This window comes from Ornithorhynchus anatinus, chromosome 14 (assembly GCF_004115215.2).
Source record: "Ornithorhynchus anatinus isolate Pmale09 chromosome 14, mOrnAna1.pri.v4, whole genome shotgun sequence".
Classification (NCBI taxonomy): domain Eukaryota; kingdom Metazoa; phylum Chordata; class Mammalia; order Monotremata; family Ornithorhynchidae; genus Ornithorhynchus; species Ornithorhynchus anatinus.
Window position 1 is genome coordinate 47,139,346 of NC_041741.1, and position 24,925 is coordinate 47,164,270.

The 24,925-nt window shown below is 58.7% G+C and overlaps 1 protein-coding gene across 1 annotated transcript; it reads left to right on the plus strand.

Moving 5' to 3' along the window:
• Window positions 1-31: 31 nt before the first annotated feature.
• ACO2 (aconitase 2) lies at window positions 32-24,141 on the plus strand. Its single transcript, XM_029079107.2, has 18 exons — window positions 32-134; window positions 11,976-12,118; window positions 12,776-13,034; window positions 13,926-14,018; window positions 16,415-16,573; window positions 16,751-16,901; window positions 17,074-17,178; window positions 17,415-17,506; window positions 18,189-18,294; window positions 18,402-18,559; window positions 18,835-18,908; window positions 19,712-19,823; window positions 20,156-20,278; window positions 20,430-20,585; window positions 21,284-21,475; window positions 22,515-22,647; window positions 23,131-23,252; window positions 23,527-24,141. The coding sequence occupies exons 1-18, from the start codon at window positions 93-95 to the stop codon at window positions 23,659-23,661; spliced, it is 2,355 nt and encodes a 784-aa protein (XP_028934940.1). The 5' UTR covers window positions 32-92; the 3' UTR covers window positions 23,662-24,141.
• Window positions 24,142-24,925: the final 784 nt, after the last annotated feature.

The window sequence follows — 24,925 nt, forward strand, 5'->3', positions numbered from 1 at the left end:
CCCCGCCCCTTCCGGCGGGTGGGCTATAAAGGCGGGCCGCGCGTGCGCGCGCGCGTCAGTGGCACGCGACCCCATCTTTGTCAGTGCGCAAAATGGCGGCGGCCTACGGCCTCCTTCTCCTCAGCCCGCTGCGGGTGAGCGCGGGGTCGCCCGGGAGGGGAGGGAGAGGGACAGGGACGGGCCGCGCCGGGCCCAGGGGACCGGGATTCCCTTTCCATTTCCCCTTCCCTCTTTTCCTTCCCCCCCCCCCCCCACTGCCCCTCGACCTCCTCCCTCAAGGTGACCTGAGGGTCGCAGGCCCACCAAGGAGGGGACCCTCCCCCTCCCCCACCCCTGGGAGGACCAGCCACCCTTCAGCGTCATCGTCGTTATCATCGTATTTGCTAAGCGCCGACTCGGTGCAGAGCACTGCTCTAAGCGCTGGGGAGAGCCGGGGCCATCACGTGGTCCCACGGGAGGCGCCCAGTGTTCATCCCCATTGGACAGATGAGGCAACTGAGGCCCAGAGAAGGGAAGTCGTCATCGTCACGTTGGTATTGGTGGAGCGCTTACTCGGTGCCGAGCACTGTTCTAAGCGCCGGGGGAGATGGCAGGGTCCTCAGGGGGTCCCACGTGGGGCTCCCAGGCTTCACCCCCATTGGACAGATGAGGTCACTGAGGCCCAGGAGAAGTGAAGTAATCATCATGTTGGTATTGGTGAAGCGCTTACTCTGTGCAGAGCACTGTTCTAAGCGCTGGGGGAGATGCAGGGTCATCAGTTGGTCCCCGTGAGGCTCCCAGTCTTCATCCCCATTTTACAGATGAGGGAACTGAGGCCCAGAGAAGTGAAGTAATCATCATCACGTTGGTATTGGTGAAGCGCTTACTCTGTGCAGAGCACTGGTCTAAGCGCTGGGGGAGATCCAGGGTCATCAGTTGGTCCCACGTGAGGCTCACAGTCTTCATCCCCATTTTACAGATGAGGCCACTGAGGCAGAGAAGTGAAGTGATCATCATGATGGTATTGGTTAAGCGCTTACTCTGTGCAGAGCACTGGTCTAAGCGCTGGGGGAGATACAGGGTCATCAGGTTGTCCCACATGAGGCTCACAGTCTTCAACCCCATTTTACAGATGAGGTAACTGAGGCCCAGAGAAGTGAAGGGACTTGCCCACAGTCACCCACCTGACAAGTGGCAGAGCCGGGATTAGAATCCATGACCTCTGACTCCCAAGCCCGGGCTCTTTTCACTGAGCCACACTGCTTCTTGGAAGGGAAGGGGCTTGCCCAAAGTTACCCAGCTGACAGATGGCGGAGGCGGGATTGGAACCCACGACCTCTTGACTCCCCAGCGCGGGCCATTAATTCTGCTGCATCTGCTTAGAGGCAACTTACCCCTGCGCTTAGGGGTAAGAATAATAATGATGGTATTTAAGTACTTAACTAGGTGCCGGGCACTGTACTAAGCACTGGGATGGATAGGGCGTGGGTTCGAATCCCAGCCCTGTCACTTGTCTGCTGGGTGACCTTGGGCCAGTGGCTTCGCTTCTCTGGGCCTCATGTTCTGTGACCCCCCGATGACCTTGTACGATCATGATGATGGTATTTGTTAAGCGCTTACTGTGTGCCAAGCACTGTTCTAAGCGCTGGGGGAGATTCGAGGTCATCAGGTTGTCCCACGTGGGGCCCACAGGCTTCATCCCCATTTGACAGACGAGGGAACCGAGGCCCAGTGAAGTGACTGGCCCAAAGTAACACAGCGGACAGGTGGCGGAGCCAAAATTAGAACCCACGGCCTCCACCCCAGCACTTAGAACAGTGCTTGGCGCGTAGTTCGCACTTAAATGCCATTATTGCTACTACCAAGCCCTAGGGAGAGCACATTAGGACAGTTGGAAGACACGTTCCGGGCCCATAACGAGCTTCCAGTCTAGAAGGGGGAGATACAAACAACACGGGAAGCAGTGTGGCTTAGTGGGTCGAGCACAAGCTTGGGTGTCAGAGGTCGTGGGTTCTAATTCCACCCCCCAGCACCAGTCTGATGGTGACCTTGGACAAGTCACTTCACGGGTCCTCAGTTGCCTTGTCTGTAAAATGGGGATGAAGCCTGAGCCCCACATGGGACAACCTCATTACTTTGTATCTATCCAGGGCTTAGAACAGCGCTTGGCACACAGCGCTTAACACATACCAAAATCATTGTTATTCTTTGGACCTCAGTTGCCTCATCTGGAAAATGGGGAATAAGAGTGTGAGCCTCATGTGGGACAGGGACTGTCCAACCTGATTACCCAATGTCTGCCCCAGCGCTTAGAACAGTACTTAGCACATAGTAAGCGCTTAACGAGTACCACTGTTGTTATTATAAATACATAAATGGCGGAGGCCTGCGGGAGTGGGAGCCCCAGGGTCCCATAGGCTTTGGACCCAACTTATATCCCGGGCGAAGTCCTGTCTTCATCTTGACTTGGAGGACGAGGGGCACGCTCCTTCAGCCGGGGTGTCGGCTGCGGGGTTGGGGAGGACACTAGTCTCCTCGAAAGTTGGGGGACGGAGCGGGGGGCTTCCATTTCAAGCCAGTATCGTGGCCGGTCCGTGCCGAGAGATGGTAAACCGAGGACGAGCCCCGGCCACTTGACCTTGGACCCTCGTAAGCCCCCCATCAAGGTTGACTTCAAGATGGCCCGTTCGGCCAAAGCAGCATGAGCCCAGAGGGTTGGAATTCCTAGATCTGGAGGAGAGTGCCTCATACTTATTAACCAATGTTTGGTGGCCCTCCTGCCCCTTTCTCCCCCCCCCCACCCCCCGATTTGATAAGTCCATCTTTGGAATTTAAAACAAGACATCCCCGTGAGAAATTCTCTCACCTTCAGTGACTTTGTTCTAGTTCACCTTCAGTGGGGTGTTGAAAATGTTCATGAATTCTCCGTTTTTTAAAACGCTGGTCATTCCGCTCTCGCTTTCTCGCAGAAAGCAACTCACAGTTCGAAGTGACTTGTCCAAAATCGTCACCATCAGCGGAATTTGAGTGCTTTAATAATAATGGTGGTATTTGTTCAGCGCTTACTATGTGCAGAGCACTGTTCTAAGCGCTGGGGGGACACAAGGTGATCAGGTTGTCCCACGTGGGGCTCACGGTTTTAATCCCCATTTTGCAGATGAGGTAACAGAGGCATAGAGAAGTTGTGACTTGCCCAAAATCACCCAGCTGGCGAGCGGCGGATCTGGGATTCGAACCCATGACCTCTGACTCCCAAGCCCGGGCTCTTGCCCCTGAGCCACACTGCTTCTCTGCTTTTTGAGTGCCGGGTATTGTACTAAACGCTTGGGAGGGCACAGTACAACAGAGTCGGTTCCCTGAAGTGAACACCTCGCAGAGGATTCGGGGTGATAGGAGAGGTTTCCCCATTTTGCCAAGGTTGAGGGAAGTGTGATAGCTTCCTCAGGTGCCACCTACTTGTAGGTTGTCTCTTACAACTCCCCCAAAACCCACCGCTGTTGGAGGGGCCACAGGTCCAAAGTTTAGTGTGGAAGGTTGGACGATAGATGGTCGCTTTTTAGTCCTTTTCTGGTTAACATGGGTACCAAAAGGCCTGTTTTTGGAGGATAGTTTGCTGACTTCTCCATAGTAATAACGATGGTATTTGTTAAGCACTTAGTATGTGTCGAGCACTGTTCTAAGCGCTGGGGTAGATACAAACTAATCAGGTTGGATGCAGTCCCTGTCCCACGTGGGGCTCACAGTCTCCATCCCCATTTTCCAGGTGAGGTAACTGAGGCCCAGAGAAGTGAAGTGACTTGCCCACGGTCACCCAACAGACAGGTGGCAGAGCTGGGATTAGAACCCAGGTCCTTCTGACTCCCAGGCCTGGGCTGTAGCCATTAAACCAAGCTGCTTCCTACTTGGGAACCGGAGTTGTCCCTGTTGACCCGTCAATCAGTGGGGTTTAATAATGGTGGCATTTGATAAGCATTATGTGCCAAACACTTGGCTAAGAGCTGGGATAGGTTCAAGACCACCAGCCCCACATGGGGTTCATAAGTAGGAGGGAGAACAGATATTTTCGAATCACCATTTTTGCAGAGGAGGAAACTGAGGCCCAAAGAAGTTAAGTGGTTTGCCCAAGGTCACCCAGCAGGCACACGGCAGAGGTGAGATTAGAACCCAGGTCCTCTGATTCCCAGGCCTGTGCTCTTTCCATGCCGCTTCTCTAATTACTGAGCGCTTATTGGGTGCAGAGCACTGTATTGGGCACTTGGGAGAGGAAAAGTCTCCAGCAGAGTTGATAGGTGCTTTCCCTATCTACAAGAAAGGAGAAGCATCGTGGCCTAGTGGAAAGAGCCGGGGTCTGGGTGCCGGGACCTGGTTTCGAACCTGGCTCTGCTATGTGACCTTGTGACCTTAGGTAAGTTACTTAACTTCTGTTCCTGTTTTCTCAACTGTAAAATGGGGCTTTAATACTTAGACCGTGAGCCCCATGTGGAAGAGGAACCGTCCGACCTGATCGTGAGCACTTAATAAATACCATTTAACAACAACAAAAAATTGCAGTCTTCATTTCGATCGGTTGTATTGAGCGCTTACTCTGTGCAGAGCGCTGAACTAAGCACTTGGGCGACTACAGTACGCAATCAGTAGGCAGATTCCTTGCCCACAGTGGTGTGGGGGACACATAGCAATTCAAGTAAATAAATTACAGCTATGTACATAAGTGCTGCGGGGCTGGGAGCGGGGAAGAGCAAAGGGCGCAGGTCCCGGTGACGCAGAAGGGAGTGGGTAAAAAAGGAAAAGAGTGGGGGTTTAGTCTGGGAAGGCCTCTTGGAGGAGATGTGCCTTTATTAAGGTTCTGAAGCGGGGGAGAATAATTGTCGGATTTGAGGAGGGAAGGTGTTCAGGCCAGAGGCAGGATGTGGGCCAGGGGTCAGCCACGGGACAGGAGAGATGGAGGCCCAGTGAGAAGGTGAGCACCAGAGGAGCGAAGAGTGCAGGCTGGTTTGTAGAAGGAGGACATTCTTCATTCTTCATGCAACATGTTAGTCTTCATTCTAGGGTATTGTGTTAGAAGAAATTCCTCCAATTCAAGCCACCTTGGATTGAGCTGGTGGACCTCAAAGGTCGAAGTTCAGGAGCAGGTTGCCACAGAGTTTCTACCAGTGGTGGGGATTCTCATCCTATTACTCAGGTGCTCTTTCTGCAGGAGATGGAATGGGGCCTTGGTTCACTCAGTGGTCGTTAGCACTTAGAAAATGCTTGGGAGAGTACAATACCAGAGAATTAGGCCACAATGGGCTTAAGTACCAAGGACCCAAAGGAAAGATGAGGAAAGAAACTTGGTGTAATAGAAATGTACAGCCCTTGGAGGCAGGGGTCATATGGAGAAGCAGCGTGGCTCAGTGGGAAGAGCACGGGCTTTGGAGTCAGAGGTCATGGGTTTGAATCCCGGCTCTGCCACTTGTCAGCTGTGTGACTGTGGGCAAGTCGCTTCACTTCTCTGGGCCTAAGTTACCTCATCTGTAGAATGGGGATGAAGACTGTGAGCCCCACGTGGGACAGCCTGATTCCCCAGTGTCTACCCTAGCTCTGCACATAGTAAGCGCTTAAATACCAACATTATTATTATTATATGTCTGTTAGCTCTGTTGTCCTCTCCCAATTCATTCAGTCGTATTTGTTGAGCGCTTACTGTGTGCAGAGCAGATTGAGCTGTTTTTTGAGCAGGACTCTGGAAGTGATATTCACGTAACGAAGGCGATATAAAGGCATTCGAAGGAATGCCTTTGACTTTGACATTTGACTTCGTTACTGTACCAGTTCTCATCACTTAGGGTTTAAATGGGTGGTAATAATTGTAATATTAGTTAAGGGCTAACTCTATGCCAGGCACCCCCCTAAGCCCCTGGGGTACATACTAACAAATCGGATTGGATGCCGTCCCTCTCTGACATGGGGCTTACAGTCTTAATTTCCATTTTACAGAGGAGGTAACTGAGGTCCAGAGAAGTGAGATTAGAACCCAGACCCTTTTGACTCCCAGTCCCTTTTGACTCCCAGTCCTGTGCTTTGTACTAGCCCATTCTGAACAAGCGAGATCTGAGTACTTTCCCTGCCTCCGTTATTAAACTGATAAAAGATCCTGAGCATACCACCAATTTACTGTGTCCCACCCAATTTGCTTGTATCCACCCCAGCGCTTAGTTCAGTGCCCGGCACATAGTATGCGCTTAGCAAATACCATAATTATTATTTACTTCTGCCTCAATTTTCTCATAAAGATAGGATCTCTACCCTTTAACCCAAGATATCCGCCTCACAGCTCTTAGGTGCATATTAATGTCTGTCTCCCTTTCTAGACTCCTTCGGGACAGGGAACGTATCTACCAACTCACTTGTACTTTTCCCAAGTGCTTAGCCTAGTGCCCTGCGTAGAGCAAGCTCCCAATAAGTAGGATGGATTGAAGTAAAAGTTTCGGGTGCCGGGTCTGAGATGCAAGGCATCAATTCCCAAGAGAGGGGAGTGGTTTCAGAGCAGCCGCATAATCATAATAAAAGGAAATAATTGTGATGTTTATTGAGCACTTACTATAGCTCAAGCACTGTAGATACAAGATAGGTTAGAGCCAAGCCCTCTCCTGGGGGTCACAGCCTGTGGAGGTTTGAACAGCTATCCTATCTTCATTCGTTCAATAGTATTTATTGAGCGCTTACTATGTGCAGAGCACTGTACTAAGTGCTTGGAATGAACAAGTCGGCAACAGATAGAGACAGTCCCTTCCGTTTGACGGGCTTACAGTCTAATCGGGGGAGACGGACAGACAAGAACGACGGACAGACAAGAACGATGGCAATAAATAGAGTCAAGGGGAAGAACATCTCGATGGCAATAAATAGAGTCAAGGGGAAGAACATCTCGTAAAAACAATGGCAACTAAATTCCAGTCAATAGTATTTATTGAGTGCTTACTGTGGGCGGAGCTCTTGAATGAGAACAGTGTTACAGTAGAACAGACACATTTCCTGCCCCCAAGGAGATTACAGTCTAGAAGGGGAAGCAGGCATTAATAGAAATAAATTACGGATATGTGCAGGTGAGACTGAGGCCCCCAGACGCAAATCAGTGCTCTCAAGATGGCAGGCAAATGGCAGAAACGGAATTAAAATCCAGGTCCTCCGACTCTCAGAGCCGGGCTCTTTCCAGTAGATCACGATGCTTCCTCTGTGGTCCGGGGATCCAGAAACGGGGTTTCAAATCTGCCGCCGAGTCAGGGTCCCCCACCTTGGGCTAACTGCTCATCCCTTTGGGCTTGCTGCCTATTGTAGAATGGAGGTAATAGTGATGCTGGTATTTAAGAGAAGCAGCGTGGCTCAGTGGAAAGAGCACGGGCTTTGGAGTCAGAGCTCATGAGTTCGAATCCCAGCTCTGCCACTTGTCGGCTGTGTGACTGTGGGCAAGTCACTTAACTTCTCCGTGCCTCAGTTCCCTCATCTGTAAAATGGGGATTAAGACTGTGAGCCCCACGTGGGACAACCTGATTCCCCTATGTCTACCCCAGCGCTTAGAACAGTGCTCGGCACATAGTAAGCGCTTAACAAATACCAACATTATTATTATTATTATTAAGGGCCAAGCACTGTTCTAAGCACTCTCTACCTGTCTGGTGGAGTATGATCTTAGTTGCTGTGGTTGTGTTTCAACAAGGGGCGGAGTTTTTCCAATTTATGAGCTGGGAAGAGCTTTTCTAAAATTGTCATCTTAGTAGGCTGAGGCAGGGAGTAGCTAGTTTTTGTTTTGGGGGGCACCATAGACTCAAAGGATAAGTCCCCGAGAGCTGATTTCTGGTTATTCAGAAAGTAGGTGACTCTGACCCATGCCCTTCACTAACGGACATGAAGCTGGGCCAGTGGGGTGACTCGATTCCTAGTCCCTGACTTCTGGAGCTGGAGCGGGGGTGGTGCCCTCAGGCCACCGGGTCCAACCCCCTGCTTCCAGGAAAGGCCCTCCCTTGAGCAAAGCCGTTGGCCTCAGCGGCTCCCGAAGCCCGGGAGGAATGTTCCCGAAGGTGAGGGACAAGAGCCGGAGAGAGAAGTCCATGGCTTTCAAGTGGTGCTGTGGGTTTCTCTGCCTCTGGAGTTGGAGTCTACCGCCCGTAGCCGGGAACGGAGGGAGCTTCCTCTCTGGACGGTTATAGCCGTCGGGAGCCTCAGCCGACCCCACTCCGCCAGACAAGAGAAAAATCACCAGCCGTTTTGGCCGGCAAGAATGAGGCCGGGATTCCCCGATAAGCACCCGCCAACGTCCTTCGGCCAGCGATTCGGAACCGACGTGGAGAGGCGGGCCTTTCCGCTCTCTCCCGAAGCCTCTGAAAGGCCTGGATGGCTTTCGTGTTGGCCAGTTGCCTTGGCAACCAGGCTAGCCCAATTTTGGTTCCTGACAGGAGGGGTGATTTGGCTGCCTATTAAAAAAATAAAAATAAAGGGGCTTCTTAAGCACTTACTCTGTGCCGAGCACCCTACTAGAGTATCCTGGTAGATATAAGATAATCAGGTCAGACACGGTCTCCTTCCCATGTGGGGCTCACAGTCTGAGGGAGAACAGGGATTGAATCCCCATTTTACAGATGCAGAAGCTGAGGCACGGAGAAGTTAAGAGACTTGGCCAACGTTACCGGGCGGGCAAGTGGCAGAGCCGGGATGAGAAGCAGGATGACCTAGTGGATAAAGCACGGGCCTGGGAGTCAGGAGGACCTGGATTCTAATCCCGGCTCTGCCACGTGTCTGCTGTGTGACCATAGCCAAGTCACTTCACTTCTGAGCCTTAACTCATTTTTGAAGTGGGGATTAAGACTGAGCCCTGTATAGGGTAGGGACTGTGTCCAGTCCAATGAGCTTGTATGTACTCCAGCTCTTAGAACAGTGCTTCGCACATAGGAAACGCATAACAAATGCCACAATTATTATTATTATTTATCCTTTGATTCCCAAGAGAAACCCTGGAAGAGTCAGGAAGAGGATCGGAGTGGAAATTGGGATGGTGGGGTGAAAAGTGGCCGAGTGGGGAGGGGTGGGACCTTTATGTCTCTGACCCTTCAGACGGGGGTGTCAGGAGGGGCAGGGACCCGAAGCCTCAGGAGGCAATTTGCCTCAGTTGAGAAAACGCCTTCAAAAAATAAATCTAAAGGCCTCTGTTGGGGAACAGTCCCCCATGGCTTCAAACTCGGTTGTGGCCAATCGGTAGCTCTTACTGTGTGGCAGCCGCTTCCCTGAACAAGGTCCACTAGCCCTTTCCAACTTGAAAAACTCTGTTACTATCTTGGTGTCCCACCCCTTTGCGGAAACTGTCCGAAGTCTCTCGGGGCCCGGCCTGGTCAGCGGGAGTGCGCGTGGCCGGCCCCCGTGTCTCCGCCCCGGCCACACGGTCAGAAATCTCCTCGGTGATTCCCCCAAGGGGCGGAGGACCTGATCTTCGGCCTCTCGACTATCTCCCCGCTGTCTTAATGTGGTAGAAACGGCCCAGAGCGGGCTGGTGGTGTTGGAGCCGGGCCACCGGTTCTTCCGTCATTTCGTTTTTGACTCACGTTTTCTTCTTCTTGAAATCTGGCCAGGGACAAGCGGGTGTCCTCTCTCGGCCCGACGGTGGCAATGCCAGGGCGGCCCCGGAGATCCGAGATCGGACGTTCCCCTCGGAGCGCTGGGCCGGCCCCGTGGGTGTGAGGACCGATCGTGTTCAGACCTGCCCATTCTGGGCCCCGCTCTTCCTATGGGGTTCACTGACCAGGTACCCGTTTGTAGCTAACCATTATTCCCTGGCTCTGCTGGGGCAACCTCTCCACCGAGCAGTGCTGAGACCAGGACATCAGCTGCTGTGTGGAGAGGAAGCACAGTGGAAATCAAGGAGACAGAGATGCACGTTTACGCCCGTCCCCGGAGCCAAACTCAGAGCCCCTTGAGTGCCGATCTCAAGGCAGCGGGGCCTGGGCTGGAGGTCACTTTCCAGTAAGGCCCCCCACTCTCCCTCACCCACCCCCAGTGGAGGGCAGTTGTCGGCAGGAGGGAGGCCGCTGCCCAGAATGGCCTTTGTGGGGCTGGCTGCAGTCAAGACCTGCAAAGGAAGCACAAGGTGTCTGCCCACAGCAAACTCCCAAATCACAGCGAGCCTCCCGTCCGGACGGCTGGAAAGCCGGACAAATCGGCCAACTGGGCCACGTTGCCACTCGAGGGGCTCTAATCTTGGTGGCCTCGAAGTCCCCCCGACCTTTCCGTGAGGGGCGCTGGGCCCCCTAGGTATGGGAACTTGGCACGTCGCCCTCCGGGCAGCCAGGGAGAAGGCGGGACTTGCTCAAGGTCACCAGGCTTCCCCTCTGGACACAGGATCCTCTCTTCTGGAAGCCGTTCTCCTCCCAGGGGGCTGAATTTTAAAAATGGGTTCAAAGAGATTTTTGGAAAGAAAAGCCGAGTCGCTTTTCTTGGCCCGGCGTATTCCTGTGAGAGCCTCAGGCCCAGAGCGAGTGAGTGTCCTGGAAGGCTGGTGCCACTCGGGCTGGATGGGTTGGGCCCAAGAAGCACGCTGGGATTGGGGTAGGGGTACGCCTGCCCTTTCTTCCTTTTTTTCCCCTCCTCTCTTCTCCACTTTCCCTGTTCTCTCCCCAGTCTGGGCTCCCTTGAGCTGGGACCTCCCTTGAGCTGGGAAACAGCTGGATCAGCCCTGCTCATAATAACTGTGGTATTTGTCAATCAACAAGTGGTCTTTGAACACTTTCAGAGGGCAGGGCACTGGGGGAAGATAAGTTAATCAGGTCGGGCACATTCCCTGTCTCACACGAGGCTCATAGTCTAAGGGTGGGGAAGGAGAACAGGAATAAATTCCCATTTCAAAGATGAAGAGAGGGAGGCCCGGAGAAGTGAAGTGACTTGGCCATGGTCACCCAGCAGGCTGATGGCGGAGCTGGGATCAGTACCCAGGCGCCCCGTCTCTCGGGCCAGTGCTCTTTTCAGTAGGCCACGAATCCGGAGAGCGGAGAGCCCGTAGGCCAGACTTCCTAGTCAACAACTCCATTTCCCCACTATGGAATCGGATGGGCATTTGGCATCCGTGGGTTCGATAAGAATTGCCACGGCAGGTCTGCTGGGCACACAGATTACACACACATACTTTTCTACCCACTCTGCCTTTGCCCTACAAATTCTCGGCATTAGCATCCTGTCACCTCCTGTTAGAGACAGAAGTACAGTCTTTCACACCTTGCATCTCCCCTCCTGGAGGTGGCTGATCCTAGGCCAGGGTCTCCAAGAAATGACCAAGTGGTCAGCTTCATGGTCCAGCCTCTGGTGGCTCACTGGGCCCCTCCCAGAACTCCGGGCTGACCCGTCCCAGCTCGCTGGGGACTTTTTTGGGTGGGTGTCCAGTTTTAGGGGTCGTCGGTAGTCCATTTTCTCTTCTTGTAGGGCAAAGGCCAAACTATTCTGCACCGAGCATGCCCCCGCACCCATGTCCGTCCTTAATCTCCATTTTACAGATGAGGTGATTGAGACACAGCCAAGTGACTTGCCCAAGATCGCACAACAGGCAAGAGGCAGAGTCGGGATTAGAACGCAGGTCTCCTGATTCCCAGGCCCCGGGCTTTTTCCACTAGGCCACCCTGCTTCCCCCCGGCCCTGCTCTTCTCCTCTCAGGCAGCCAGCATTTGAAGTTCCTTCCCCTTGCACAGGGCTTGATGCTAAGCGGTCAAAGTGATGGGATTTATGTCAGTGTCCGTCTCCCCCTCTAGACTGTAAGATCGTTGTGGGCAGGGAGGGAAAGTGCCTACCAACTCTGTTGTATTGTACTCTCCCAAGAGATTACTACAGTGCTCCGCATGCAGGAAGCACTCAGTAAATACCCAAGATGAAGGTGGGTTGCCACGGTTTCCCTGGGGAGCCGTCCAAGCTAATGAAGACTCTTCCAGTTGTCAAGTGCGGTTGGGGGAGCGGCTGGCTCACGTCTACCATCTCTCCCCTTGCAGAAGACCCTGGGCAGTGGGGTCCGGCGCTACCATGTGGCTTCCGTCATGAGCCAGAAGGCCAAGGTGGCCATGAGCCACTTTGAGCCCAACAGCTTCGTCCACTATGAGCTGCTCGAGAAGAATATCAACATCGTCCGCAAAAGGTAGGCGGGGGAGCGGCGGGGAGGGCGGTGGTTTCCCGGGCAGGCTAGAGCCTCCGGTGAGGAATCTGGCCTGGATTCCATGGCCGGGAGCGACCCCCGCGCAGACAGAGATCCCGGGCTGGGCCGTGGCCCTCCGGCCGATCCCACAAGCAGGTAAGTGGTGGAGCCGAAATTAGGACCCAGGTCTTTCTGACTCGTAGGCCCCTGCTATTCCTGTGAGGCCTCGATGCCTCTCTCCCACCAAAATGGGTCTGGAGTGTCCCTGAGCGTCGTAGGAGTGTGTGTGAAATGTTAATTATTAATAGTAATGATTAATAATTGTGGCTTTTGTTCATTCAGTGGTATTTGAGTGCTTCCTATGTGCCAGGCACTGTACTAAGCGCTGGAATGTTTACAAGCAGATCAGGTTGGGTGCAATCCCTGTACCACATGGGGGCTCACAGTCTTAATCCCCAATTGTCAGATGAGAGCACTGAGGCACAGAAGTAAAATGACTTGACCGAGGTCACGCAGCAGACAAGTGGTGGAGCCGGGATTAGAACGCAGGTCTTTCTGACTCCCGAGCCCTCTCCACTAGGCCACGCCGCTTTTCTTGCGTGGGAGGTGGGGATGGGAAAAGCCAGGATAGCCCTCGAGACGGCCCCCGTCCTCCCCCAGGCTGAACCGCCCCCTGACCCTGTCGGAGAAGATCGTGTACGGCCACTTGGATGACCCCGTGAACCAGGAGATCGAGCGGGGCAAGACGTACCTGCGCCTGCGGCCCGACCGCGTGGCCATGCAGGACGCCACGGCCCAGATGGCCATGCTGCAGTTCATCAGCAGCGGGCTGCCCAAGGTGGCCGTGCCTTCCACCATCCACTGCGACCATCTCATCGAGGCCCAGGTCGGGGGCGACAAGGACCTCCGGAGAGCCAAGGTACTGCCCGGGCCGGGGGGGCAACCGGGCAGGTCCCTGGGAGCTTGACATTCTCACGTTCCGATCACCTCCCGCCCCCCACTTCCCTGTCTTTCCTTCCCACCCCTGCTCCCTCCCGTCCCCCCGGCGTCTTCCAGGAAGGGGGGCCCCCGAGGTCTTTCGCGGGGTGGCCGGCCGACCTCGGGATCAGTTCTGGGTTCCGGTACGGGGTTGCGGACGCCCCCCCCCCCCCCTTTCCCACCCCCTCCCTCCGCCATCTGCCCTGGGAGAGGACTTTGCTCTCGGCGCCAGCTGGCCAGAGCTGAATGCTGGCAGGGCCGAGGCCGGGTACAGCTGGGGGCCGGGCCCCTGGCACGTCGACGCCCACGGTCTGGGAACGGAGCTGAGCTCGCTCGAGTGGGGCGGGAGCCATCCGAGGCCCCGTGGGAAACTGCCAGGATGCAGGGGGTCCCTTCAGAGCGGGAGGTATTTGGGGAGTTTGGCTCTTGAGTCGCGAGGGGTTTAGAAGAGAAGCCTGTGTGAACCGTTTGGACCAGAGTCATTCTGGAGCAGTCATGCCTTGTGAACTGTTTGTTTTGTTTTATGGTACTTATTAGCACTCACTGTGTGCCAAGCTCTGTGCTGAGCGCCAGGGTAGATACAAGGCAATCAGGTTGGACGCGGACCCTGTCCCACGTGGGGCTCACAGACTCAATCCCCGTTTTACAGAGGAGGGAACTGAGGCCCAGTGGTTTTCCCAAGGTCAGGCAGACGAGTGGCAGAGCGGGGATTAGCCGAGCAGTGGCAGCTTCTTGGCGTATGAAGCAAGCCGGGGCTCAAGTTCAGGGCCTGGGCTGGCAGGGAGCGGGCGCATCGGGTGGCTAATGTTTTGTCGGGGACTTGACCCAATAGGACATCAACCAGGAGGTGTACAACTTCCTGGCGACAGCCGGAGCCAAGTACGGAGTGGGATTCTGGAGGCCCGGATCTGGCATCATCCACCAGGTAAAAACGGCAGGGAGACCTTGCCTTTGGGGAGGATTCTGGAGCCTGTGTCAGCCTCTTTCCCTTTTCCCTCCCCTCCCCCCTCTCCTTGAGTCAGGAAGGGGCTGGAAACTTTGTGGCAGGAAGGTGATTGGGTGAATTCCCGGCACGTGTGCGCTTATGTATTCTCAAGGTGACCTCTCCCTTCTCATCTCTGCCTCAGTCCTGACTTGCCTGGCTACCCCTCTGAAGGTCAAGTGGGTCGGTATGTCCCCGGGAGCCTGGGCTATTAGCCCAGACGCCATCCGGGATAGGAGGGGACAGGCCGAATTATCTGGGGGATCCTGGAAGGAGGCGGGGTCGAAAAGAGTCTTGCCACAGGGTGACCGAGCGTCCCCGCCGATCATCTGCCTCGGGCCAATGGGCTTCCAATGGCTGCCCCACCCCAGTGTACTGCCCACAGTGAGCACTGAGTGCATACAGTAGATCGATGGAACAAGCGAGCTTCTGGAGCAAGATGGATTTGGGGGTGGTCATGTGGAAAAAATGGGAGGTGGCTTGCCTTACCCCAGCTTTCGGGCCCTCGGCTCTCTGCCACCTTCCCTGGGGGGCTCAGTCGACCTAGAGGGAAAGGAAAGGGCATCCAGTGGTCTGTGCTGGGGGAGGGGGACCCTCATTGCTTTGGTCAGGACCCAAACCCCAGGTGGTCCCGAGCTGGGGAGGGGAAGCAGGAGGCAGACTCTGGTGCTGGGGTGTTCTCACCCCGCAGGGCTCCTTCCACACCTGGGGCCCGTGGGGGTTGGGGGGAGCAGTGGGAAAACCAGTTTTGGTGCTGTCCTTCCTCCTCCCCCACACCCCAAGCCATGGGGGGGGGCCGAAGCTGCTGTGTTCCTTCTCTCGGAGGAAAAACCAGTCTATGTAAAGATGAAAATGAGGCCAAGAAGAGATCATTGTGTTCACACCCGCTGCGTGCCAGCTATGACTGTGCTTAGGCCTGCCTGTAATTTGCTGCAGCTGGGTCATTTGGGGTTCAGGGTGGCCTCAGACCCGGTGGGGAGAGAGGAGGGCGTTTTTTGATTGACCCGGGGAAGGTGAGCTTGGCATCCTTCCCGTCGGCACCCGACCTGGGCTGCAGCGCACACCCCTCTGGCTAGGGGAGCGTCCAGATCTGGGGCTACCGGAGAGTGAGACCCAGGGCCCGCTTGGCCTCTCTCCACTCCCACGCTCTCCCCTCGTTTCTCCCGTTTCTCCCCGCTCCCCTCCAAGAACAGGAGCAGAAGCTCCCGCTCCTCTTTTTTCCAAAGTGGACACAGTCTATCTCCACCTCTCAATCGAAGTCCGTTGGGCTTCCCATCCATACTCTTGGAGAGGCTGGGGGTAGGGTCAGGTGGGCGCAGCAGAAGACTGCCTGCCGGGGCTCTTGCCAACCGGGGGAGCGGCCAAGGCAAATTGACGCCATCCCACTTGCCTTCCGCTGGGCAAAAGGACTGCCTGGGGCCCTGGGTGGGGTGGCAAGACTGGTGAAATGGCCAAGGACGCCACCCAGAGAGAGTGCGATTTTTTTTGTCCGGGCTCAGGTTCCTTCAAGGTACCCAGAGCTTGTCTCTGCTGCCCTGGATTTGCCGGCCCCATGTGCCTCTGGCTGATTCCTTTTTGAGCCCTCTGGTCTAGATGACAAGCTGCTCTAGGGTGAGCCCAGAGGCTGTCACACGTCTCTCTAAATACTCTGTGGGGTGTATGACTCTCCATGGGGACTCCCCTCTGCCTGTGGCACCCCCTCGTCCTTACAGTGGTCCATCCTGGAGCGCAGTTAGCCACCGGGCCAGAAAAGGGACTGTGGGCCGCTCTCCCGGGTCAGCACCAGGCTAAAAACCAGGCCCGGGCGCTGAAAGAGGGAAGCAGGACAGCAGCACCCGCCTGTACCGGTTAAAAATCCCCCAGCAATTAACCCCCTCGGGTCATTGGCCTATAGACTAGCAGAGGGCACTAGCGACCGTAGCTAGTTGGTACTGTGGTGGGTGAAACCAGGTCAGACTAGGGGAGGGAGCCTCTCTCTCTCTCTCTCTCTGTCTTACTGTCAATCGATCATTCAGTGGTATTTATTGAACACCTACTGCGTGCAGAAAATTGTCCTGTGTGAGAGAGTACAGTACAACGGAATTAGTAGGCCTGTAATGAACTGGAGGACAGGAAAGCATGATTGTTTTTCTTCATCTAAGACGCTGGAGGTGAAATTTAAAACTTCTCCCTGTAGCAACAAATACTGCCAGCAAACACATAGAGCACACACGAATGGTCACTTCCTCTCACTCTCCCTGGCTCCGTCTTATTGCTTTAACATACCGCCTTCCCCCTCCCGCTCCCTCTCCCACTCCCTGGGGATCTTCAATGTGTCAGGTGTGCCCGTCCTCCCTCAGATCATCTTGGAAAACTACGCCTACCCCGGCGTCCTGCTGATAGGCACAGATTCCCACACCCCCAACGGCGGCGGCTTGGGCGGCATCTGCATCGGCGTCGGTGGGGCGGACGCGGTGGACGTCATGGCGGGGATCGCCTGGGAGCTCAAGTGCCCAAAGGTGAGTTGGAAGAGGAGGCGGTTACCCAAGGGGGCGGGGGAGGATTTCCAACCTCCTCCTCGGGATCTCCTGGGAGGCGGGGGGGGGAGGTCTCGGCGGGGGGTGAGAGAGCCGGGCATCAGGCACGGGCTCTCTGCCCCTGCCCACCCCCCACTCTGTCTTTGTGCGGCTGGTCAGGTGATTGGCGTGAAGCTGACCGGATCCCTTTCGGGCTGGAGCTCTCCCAAGGATGTGATCCTGAAGGTGGCGGGCGTCCTCACGGTGAAAGGTGGCACGGGGGCCATTGTGGAGTACCACGGGCCTGGTGTGGACTCCATCTCTTGCACTGGTGAGGGTCTGGAGCGGAAGATCTGCCCATTCACCACCCTTCCCCTGGCCCCGGTCCTGCTGCGCACACTCTCCCCCCTCGCGCTCACCATCGTGTTCGCAAGAGGACGGGAGCGAAGCTTTCTGGGAGCCTGACAGGGCTCCCGCCCCATCGGGTGTCTGTTTCCCCTTAGGCATGGCGACAATCTGTAACATGGGCGCAGAAATCGGTGCCACCACCTCGGTTTTCCCATACAACCACAGGATGAAGACCTACTTGAATAAGACGGGTCGCACCGGTGAGCGGGAAGCCTGGCATCGGCACGGGCACCGGTGGGGGAAGGACGTCACGGGTCGCCTCTCCAGACGAGGAGACCCTCAGTCCAGTTGGAGTCTGGGAGGGGGTCACGGGGCCTCCCGAGTGGCGGCGGTGGGTACGTGGGTAAGAGCCGGTTGGGCGCCCTGAGCCCTAGGTACTGGGGCCAGAGTCCCGGGCGGTCGGGCTTGACATTCCAGCTTCCCTTTCTGATTTCAGACATCGCCAAGCTGGCCGACGAATTCAAGGATCACTTGGTGCCCGACCCCGGCTGCCAGTATGACCAAGTGATTGAAATTAACCTCAACGAGGTAAGGCGCACATCTGACCCCGTGGAGGGAAGGGGGAGATGGCGGGCGGGGCGGCGTCTCCCCTGTCCGAGACCGCCGGAGCAGCCTCGGGGAGGGGCTCCTTCCCCGTTGGCCGCACGTTTGGCCCCGAGAATCTGTCGGGTTTTAGCAGAGGCCCCCGAGGTCAGTGTGGTTCAGTTGGAGCCAGAGATCTCATCGCTTGTCCCTCATTTGTAAAATGGCAAAAGCCCACTGTGTTCATATCGGGCCACCTACAAGCTCAAGCGCCCATTTCCTTGCTCTGTTGCTGGAGGTCCCGGGATGCCAGGAGTTGTCGGTCGGGGGCCAGGACCAGGACGCTGGCCTTCCCAGGATGACCAGCGGACGGGGGTGCGGGGGTGTCCAGCCCTGATTACGTGTCGCTCGAGCTGCTCCCTCCTATCTTCCACCCAGCCCCTTTCTGAAGACTCAGAGAATCATCTTGTATTGAGGACATCTGGTCCCGGGGGTTTTCCGCCTCCTCCCCCATCTCTACCTCCAGTTTGGGTGTGAGCCTGGTCCGGAGGGCAGTGGGGGAGCCCTACGGGGGGGGTAGTTTACCTCGGAGCTGTGTTTTCTCCCTCCGGGGCGTTGGCCCGACCTCGCATCCGGCCCTCCGTCCATGCCTCCGGCCCTCCCTCACCCAGCCCTACCTCTGTTGCAGCTGAAGCCGCACATCAACGGACCCTTCACCCCCGACCTGGCCCACCCGGTGGCCGACGTGGGGGCCGTGGCCAAGAAGGAGGGTTGGCCTCTGGACATCCGAGTGGGTGAGGACCCTCTTCCCCCCCGCCGCTCTCATCTGGCCGTGGTGGGAGGCGGGTCCGGGGGTCCTGAAGTGCTCCGGTGGTGATGGTCCCCTTCCCGCCTCCCGTAGGACTGATCGGCAGCTGCACCAACTCGAGCTACGAGGACATGGGGCGGTCGGCCGCCGTGGCCAAGCAGGCCCTGGCCCACGGCCTCAAGTGCAAGTCCCAGTTCACCATCACGCCCGGCTCCGAGCAGATCCGGGCCACCATCGAGAGAGACGGCTATGTGAGCGCTCGGCTTCTACCCTCGCCCTCCCGCCTCAGCCGCCCCTTCCCCCCTTCCAGCCCCCGGGCCGTCCCAGTTTCCATCTTGACAGCCGCGGGATCCCCTAGTTGCTGATGTCTCCCACCCCGGGTGCCTGGGAACCCGGCAGGAATCGGAGCTCCGGCTCCGTCTTCCAGGGCGGGAAAGCCGCCCGCGACCCTCCCTTTCCGGACCGTTGCCCTGTCCACCGCAGCACAGCACACCCTCTGACCCGCTCCCGCCTTCCCTCCCCGCAGGCACAGATCCTTCGGGACGTGGGCGGTGTCGTCCTGGCCAACGCCTGTGGCCCTTGCATCGGCCAGTGGGACAGGTGAGGGGCTCCGGCCGGAGGACGGCCCTCCTTCCGGAGGCAGCGGGCTCCCCTTCCCCACCCCAAGCCTTCAGCAGCGGGCCGCGGGGCAGGTTGGGTGGCTTTGACTGGAACACGCGAAGTTAGTGAGTTGGGGAGTGCCGGGGCCCGTCGCGTTGTAAACCACCCATCTTAGAAAGTGGGAATTAACGTGGTCTAGCGGATAGGGCACGGACCTGGGTTCTGATCCCCGCTCCGCCACTCGTGTGATCTTGGGCAGGTCGATTAACTTCTCTGGTCTTCGGTTCCCTCATCGGTAAAATGGGGATCAAGATTCTGAGCCCTAATAGGGGACGGGGACTGTCTCCGACCACGTTATCTTGTATCTACCCTAGTGCTTAGTACAGTGCTTGGCACCTAGTAAGCTCTTAATGACTACCACAGTTACTATTATTATTAGCTAGGCCCAGAGAGGGGAGCAGTGTGGACGGCTGGACTTGGGGGCCAGACGCGAGGAGGTTTTCCCTTGGTGGGAGGTGGGTCTCTCAGCCCCTGGGCCTCCGTCCCAGTGAAGGTGGACCGAGGCTGTGGAAAGAAGGGGACAAAGACGCTTCTTACCCTAACTCCACTCTTGTGGCCCAGTCCTTAGGAGTTGGTGCCGGCGGTGAGACCCCGGGGGCCGGGCCGAGGGACCCTATGGGGGTCGGGCTATCACGGCGGGGCTCGTCGTCCTAGGGAGAGCAGACCGGGGATTCGGTGTTCCTGCCCCTCCCTGTTGGATTCTCTTGCTCCACCGGTCTGAGATCCTGGCTCATCCCTTGCAGGAAGGACATCAAAAAGGGAGAGAAGAACACCATCGTCACGTCCTACAACAGGAACTTCACCGGTCGCAACGACGCCAACCCCGAGACGCACGCCTTTGTGACTTCCCCCGAGGTAGCTGCGGGGGGGGATGCAGAGCCCGGAGGGACACCTTGGGGAGCCCCTTCCCCCAACAAGGTCCTCTGGTGGAGCTTCAGTCCCTTCTCTGGGTTTGGGGAAGCGGGTGTAGGGCAGATGGTCAGAGTCCAATCCCCAGACCCCACTCGAAATTCCGGCAGCAGGCATGTTCAGAGAGCAGAAAAGACGGTGTAGAAACCGCCCCCACGCTGGTCCCACGGTTCTCCCTGTGGCTCTGGGGTCCCTGGCGAAGCCTGGGGACGGGCGGGCGGGCGGAGTCCCCGCGATCCGGGGGAGCTGAGCCCCCTTCCTCGCCGGCCGGCTTTCAGATCGTCACGGCCCTGGCCATCGCTGGCACCCTGAAGTTTAACCCGGAGACGGACTTCCTCACGGGCAAAGACGGCAAGAAGTTCAAGCTGGAGGCCCCCGACGCCGACGAGCTGCCCAAAGCGGTAAGTTCCGGGCCCGCCTGGGAGCCCCCGTATTCCCTGCGGCAGCCCAGGGTTCCTGTCCTGTCCCTCGCCCTCGAGGGCCGAACCTGGGGTTCTGCCCCTTGTTCTTCCCCGGCCGGCCGGCACGGCTCTCCTCCCTCCCGCCCCGCAGGAGTTCGACCCCGGCCAGGACACGTACCAGTACCCCCCCAAGGACGGCAGTAGCCAGCGGGTGGACGTGAGCCCCACCAGCCAACGCCTGCAGCTCCTGGAGCCCTTCGACAAGTGGGACGGCCAAGACCTGGAAGATCTCCAGATCCTCATCAAGGTGGGCGGGGGGCCGGGAACGTCCTGGCCTCAGCCCTGCAGGCTACTCTGCTTCGCCCTCCGACAGGCCGGGACCACAGTCCCCGAGAACCCCGCCCCCCCCCCCCAGACTCCAGGGAGGGGCCGGACCTTCTGAATTGCCTCCAGTTGTGGGGCAGGTGGTCGGGCAGGGCTGCAGCTGCCGGGGCGAGGTCCCCCAGCGGCCTCTCTGCTTTCCTGCTAGCCCACTAGCTGTCGTTAGCCCTGGGGCTTTAATACTGCCCTCCAGGCTGCCTGCGTGAGTGAGCCCGCAGTGCCGACACCTCTTCGGGGCGGGGGGACCTGGGCAGCCTCCGTCGCGGAGGGTGGGTGAGGAAGCCGGGGCCGCTTGGAACGAGGCTGAGGGTGGGTGGGTCCCGTTGGCCCCCGCCCCGCATCCCGGTGGGTCCAGGCGCCCCTGTGACAGCCAACCCTCGGCAAACCGGACCCGAGGAACTCCGTGCCCACTCTGTCGGGCTCGCGCTCCCCCCAGATCTGCTCCCAGGGTGCCCCGTGGATAGCGTGAACGGGAGACCACCCCTAGTTTGATTCTGGGCAAAACGGTCAGAACCGCTCCGCCGGCTCGCCGGTCACAGCTCTGCCCAACTGTGTGGGCATCTGGGGCTGGCACCTGGACGTGCCAGAGGGCGCCTCACTCCTGCGCTCCCGCCTCCTCCCCAGGTCAAAGGGAAGTGTACCACCGACCACATCTCGGCCGCCGGCCCCTGGCTCAAATTCCGCGGGCACCTGGACAACATTTCCAACAACCTGCTCATCGGGGCCATCAACGTGGAGAACGGCAAGGCCAACTCGGTCAGGAACGCCGTGACGCAGGAGTTCGGGCCCGTCCCAGACACGGCTCGCTACTACAAGGTGAGGCACCCCCCACCCCTCCGCGGGCCTGGCTGGGCTAAGGCAGGGCCGGTCTGGGCCTCCCCTCTCCCTCCGCCTCTCCCACCCTAGAGCTCCTGGTTGGGAGGGGTTTCTCTGCCGAGAGAGAGCAAGCCGGGGTGACCTGGGCATTTAGATGCCATTCGAAAGGCAGAGGAAGGTTTGGCCCTCTTGAAGGTGAAGACGGGCCAACCTCCCACCCCCAGGGGCTCATCGAGAGGGGATTGGGCGGTCAGGAGGGAGGGGCTGGCAGACCGGGGCAGGCGAGAGGAACCGGCCGGGAGCCGAGGTGGGTGGGTGGTCTGACGGGCCGAGGCAGGGGAAAGGACCTGGGGCCAGAGTGCGGGGGTGGGGACGGAGTCCTTTAGGGCTGTGAAGAGCGGCCGTGGCAGGAAGGGAAGAGGGCGAGTGAGGCGGTGGGTGCCCGGGGAGACGGAAACAGAGGAGGCAGGGAGGGAGCCGAAGCTGTGGGCAGTGTGGGCCAGCAGGTAGAGGAGGATGGACAGCCTGCGGCAGGGGGTCGGTCCCAGAGCGAGAAGGGCAGCGATGAGAGTCGGGCGGGAGGGGCGGCTGAGAAAGGAGGACGGTGGGGCGGCGCGTTCGTTTCCCTCGCTGCTCGTGGCAGGCGGGAAAGGCCGAGCTGGGCCCCGACCCCCGGTCCCCCTTCTGGTTCCGCTGCCCTCTGCCCGCACGCGTGTGCACACGCACGCCGACGCGTACGCACGCCGACGCGTGCGCCACATACCCCCCTTTCCCAGAGCCTGTGGCGCCCCCCCGTGGCCTTTCCGGGAACGCCGGCTGACCGAGGAACTCCAGCCCCCTTGGTCCGTTGCCCTCTCTGGGCTCTGGGCCTCCCTCCCCGCACCTCTCCATCCCGCTCTTCCCTCCTGCCCTCCCTGGGGGCCGTCATCCCGGGAGCCGGGGGGAGGAGGAGGGCGGGGAGGGATCGCAGTTGGTTCCGGCCCAACCCGTGGGCTCACTCCATTTCCCCCCACACCCACCCCGAAACCGTCCCGGACAGAAAAACGGCATCAAGTGGGTGGTGGTCGGGGACGAGAACTACGGCGAGGGCTCCAGCCGCGAGCACGCCGCCTTGGAGCCACGCCACCTGGGCGGCCGAGCCATCATCACCAAGAGCTTCGCCAGGATTCACGGTGAGGTCCCCGGGCCCTGGCGGGGAAGGGCAGACCCGGCCTGCCTCCCCTCCCCCCACCCCCAACCCCGGGACCCGGCACGCCGGCCTCCCCGTCCTCTTCCCCCTCCCCGTCCACCCCGCCGCCCGCTTAGTCTTGGAGACGGCTGTGGCCGTCACCTTCGGGGGACGTGACCTTCCCCGAGCGGCAGAGACGACGCCGAGACGGCGCGGACCCTGGCCCCGCTTAGGGGACGGGAATTGGGGAGGGGAGAGGTGGGGGATACCCTGCTCCCTCAGCCCCGGGGTCCGGAGTTTGGTCTGGGCCTCCTGTAGCCCTGCCAGCTCTCCCGCGGTGGGGCGGGAAGAGACGGCCCCTCCCTCCCCACCCCTGGCGCTTTAACGGGAGCGTAGACGGGACCTGGGCCCCGTGGGGCCCTTGACCCCCCTCGGCCCCTGACCGCGGAGGGCCGCGCTGACCGGTGGTGGGGGCCCTGCCTCCCAGAAACCAACCTGAAGAAGCAAGGCCTCCTGCCCCTGACCTTCGCCGACCCAGCCGACTACAACAAGATCCACCCCGTGGACAAGCTGACCATCCAGGGCCTGAAAGACTTTGCTCCCGGCAAGGTAACCGAGTCCCGGCCGGGGACGGGGCAGAGAGCGGCGGCCGCCCGGGCTCGGCCCGGCTGAGGCTCAAGGTTGGAGGCCGCCGCCGCCGCCCCCGCTCCGAGCCCCCCAAACCCCGCAGACCGTGTACGCGTCGACGATCGGTGCCCCTCGTTCTCGCGTCCGTCGCAGGTCGTCCGACGGGTTTGAGTTGGCCCTCCCCGTCCCTCGCCGCCGGGCACTCGTTTCTGATTCCTTAGCCGGGAGGAAAGTTAAGTTCTCTGTTCCCCTCCAGCCCCTGAAGTGCATCATCAAACACCCCAACGGGAACCAGGAGACCATCTCGCTCAACCACACCTTCAACGAGACCCAGATCGAGTGGTTCCGGGCCGGCAGCGCTCTGAACAGGATGAAGGAGCTGCAGAAGTGAAACCCAGAGGACTCTGCCCGCCCCGCGCCCCCTCCTCACCCCACCCCGCCCCAGCCCCACGCCGGCCCTCCCTCGGACTCGGCTCTGGCATCATTTACGGAAGTGCAATTCCACGCGCGTCGTCAGAAATAGGTATCCGAGCAAACGTTAAACGTAGCTTCCTGGTGGTCACGGACCTTGTGGTCGCGGACACTCCCGCCCTCCCCTCCGCAAGACAGCTCTCCTCTTCCCCCCTCCCGGAGCCCAGCAGAGCACAGTCGGTTTTTGTTACATTCTGGTTCCCGAGAGCCGCCCCCCTCCCCGCCCCCTCACCCCTGACTCGTTCGGTTCCGACTCGAGCCGTATTTATTTTTGACGACGAGACTCCATTGAGAGAGGCTTTTTTCCTGCCTGATCGTGTTCCTGGTGGCTGAAGGATTTCAAACGTGAGAAGCTTATGTTCTTGCAAGAGAAATAATGAGATCCTAATTCAGTGACAGAGCTCGCTGTTGGCGTCTGCTTCCGTCCGGTCCCCCTCGGTAGCCAGGCCCGGCGGCTCCCGGGGCCGGCCGAGGAGACGTTTCTGCCGGGACGGGGGCGCCGGGTGGAGCGGGGGTCAGAGGGAGGCCACGGTGGCCTAACGGGTCCCGGGGCTGAGCCGTTTTCTGCCAAAAAGCAGAGCAACTGCAGCTTCTCAGCAGGGTTGTGTTGAGGGTTGCAGTGAGATCTAGCTGCGGCCCTCGCCGGGTGGGGTGCTAAACGACGGCCCTCGAAGAGGAAAGGGCAAGTCAGGCGGCCGTCCCAGCCCTTGGCCTCTTCGCCCTTGCGGGACAACTTCCCGGCCCCCCCTTGGCGCCTGCCCCTCAGCGGGGCACCCGCTCTCTCCACCGCTTGTTCGGCTCTGCGCGGAGACCCGGCTTCGGGGTGAGCCGTGGCCTTGCGGTAGTCCCGGCCGTGGTCAGAGGTCACCGGAAGCCGGGCTGGCGGGGCCCGGCCCCCGGCGACCGATTCTAGCCTCAGCTTTTAATGAGAAGGGGAACGTGGGGCCTCCGAGAGCCGGGTCTCGCCGCAGGCCGGCGTGGGCGGCCGGCCGCGTTCCCTTCTAATTAGGGCCACGGGCCCAGACCGCCCCAGACGGGAGAGCGGGCTAAGTTTAGAAAGCCGAGGCCGGCCTCCCCTCTCCGGGGAGCCGCGGGGACCCGTGGGCTGGAATCGGCGCTTCCTTCCTTGGAATTACCACCTTAGTCATCTGTGAATCACGTCAGCCGGTGCGGGCGGAGTCAAA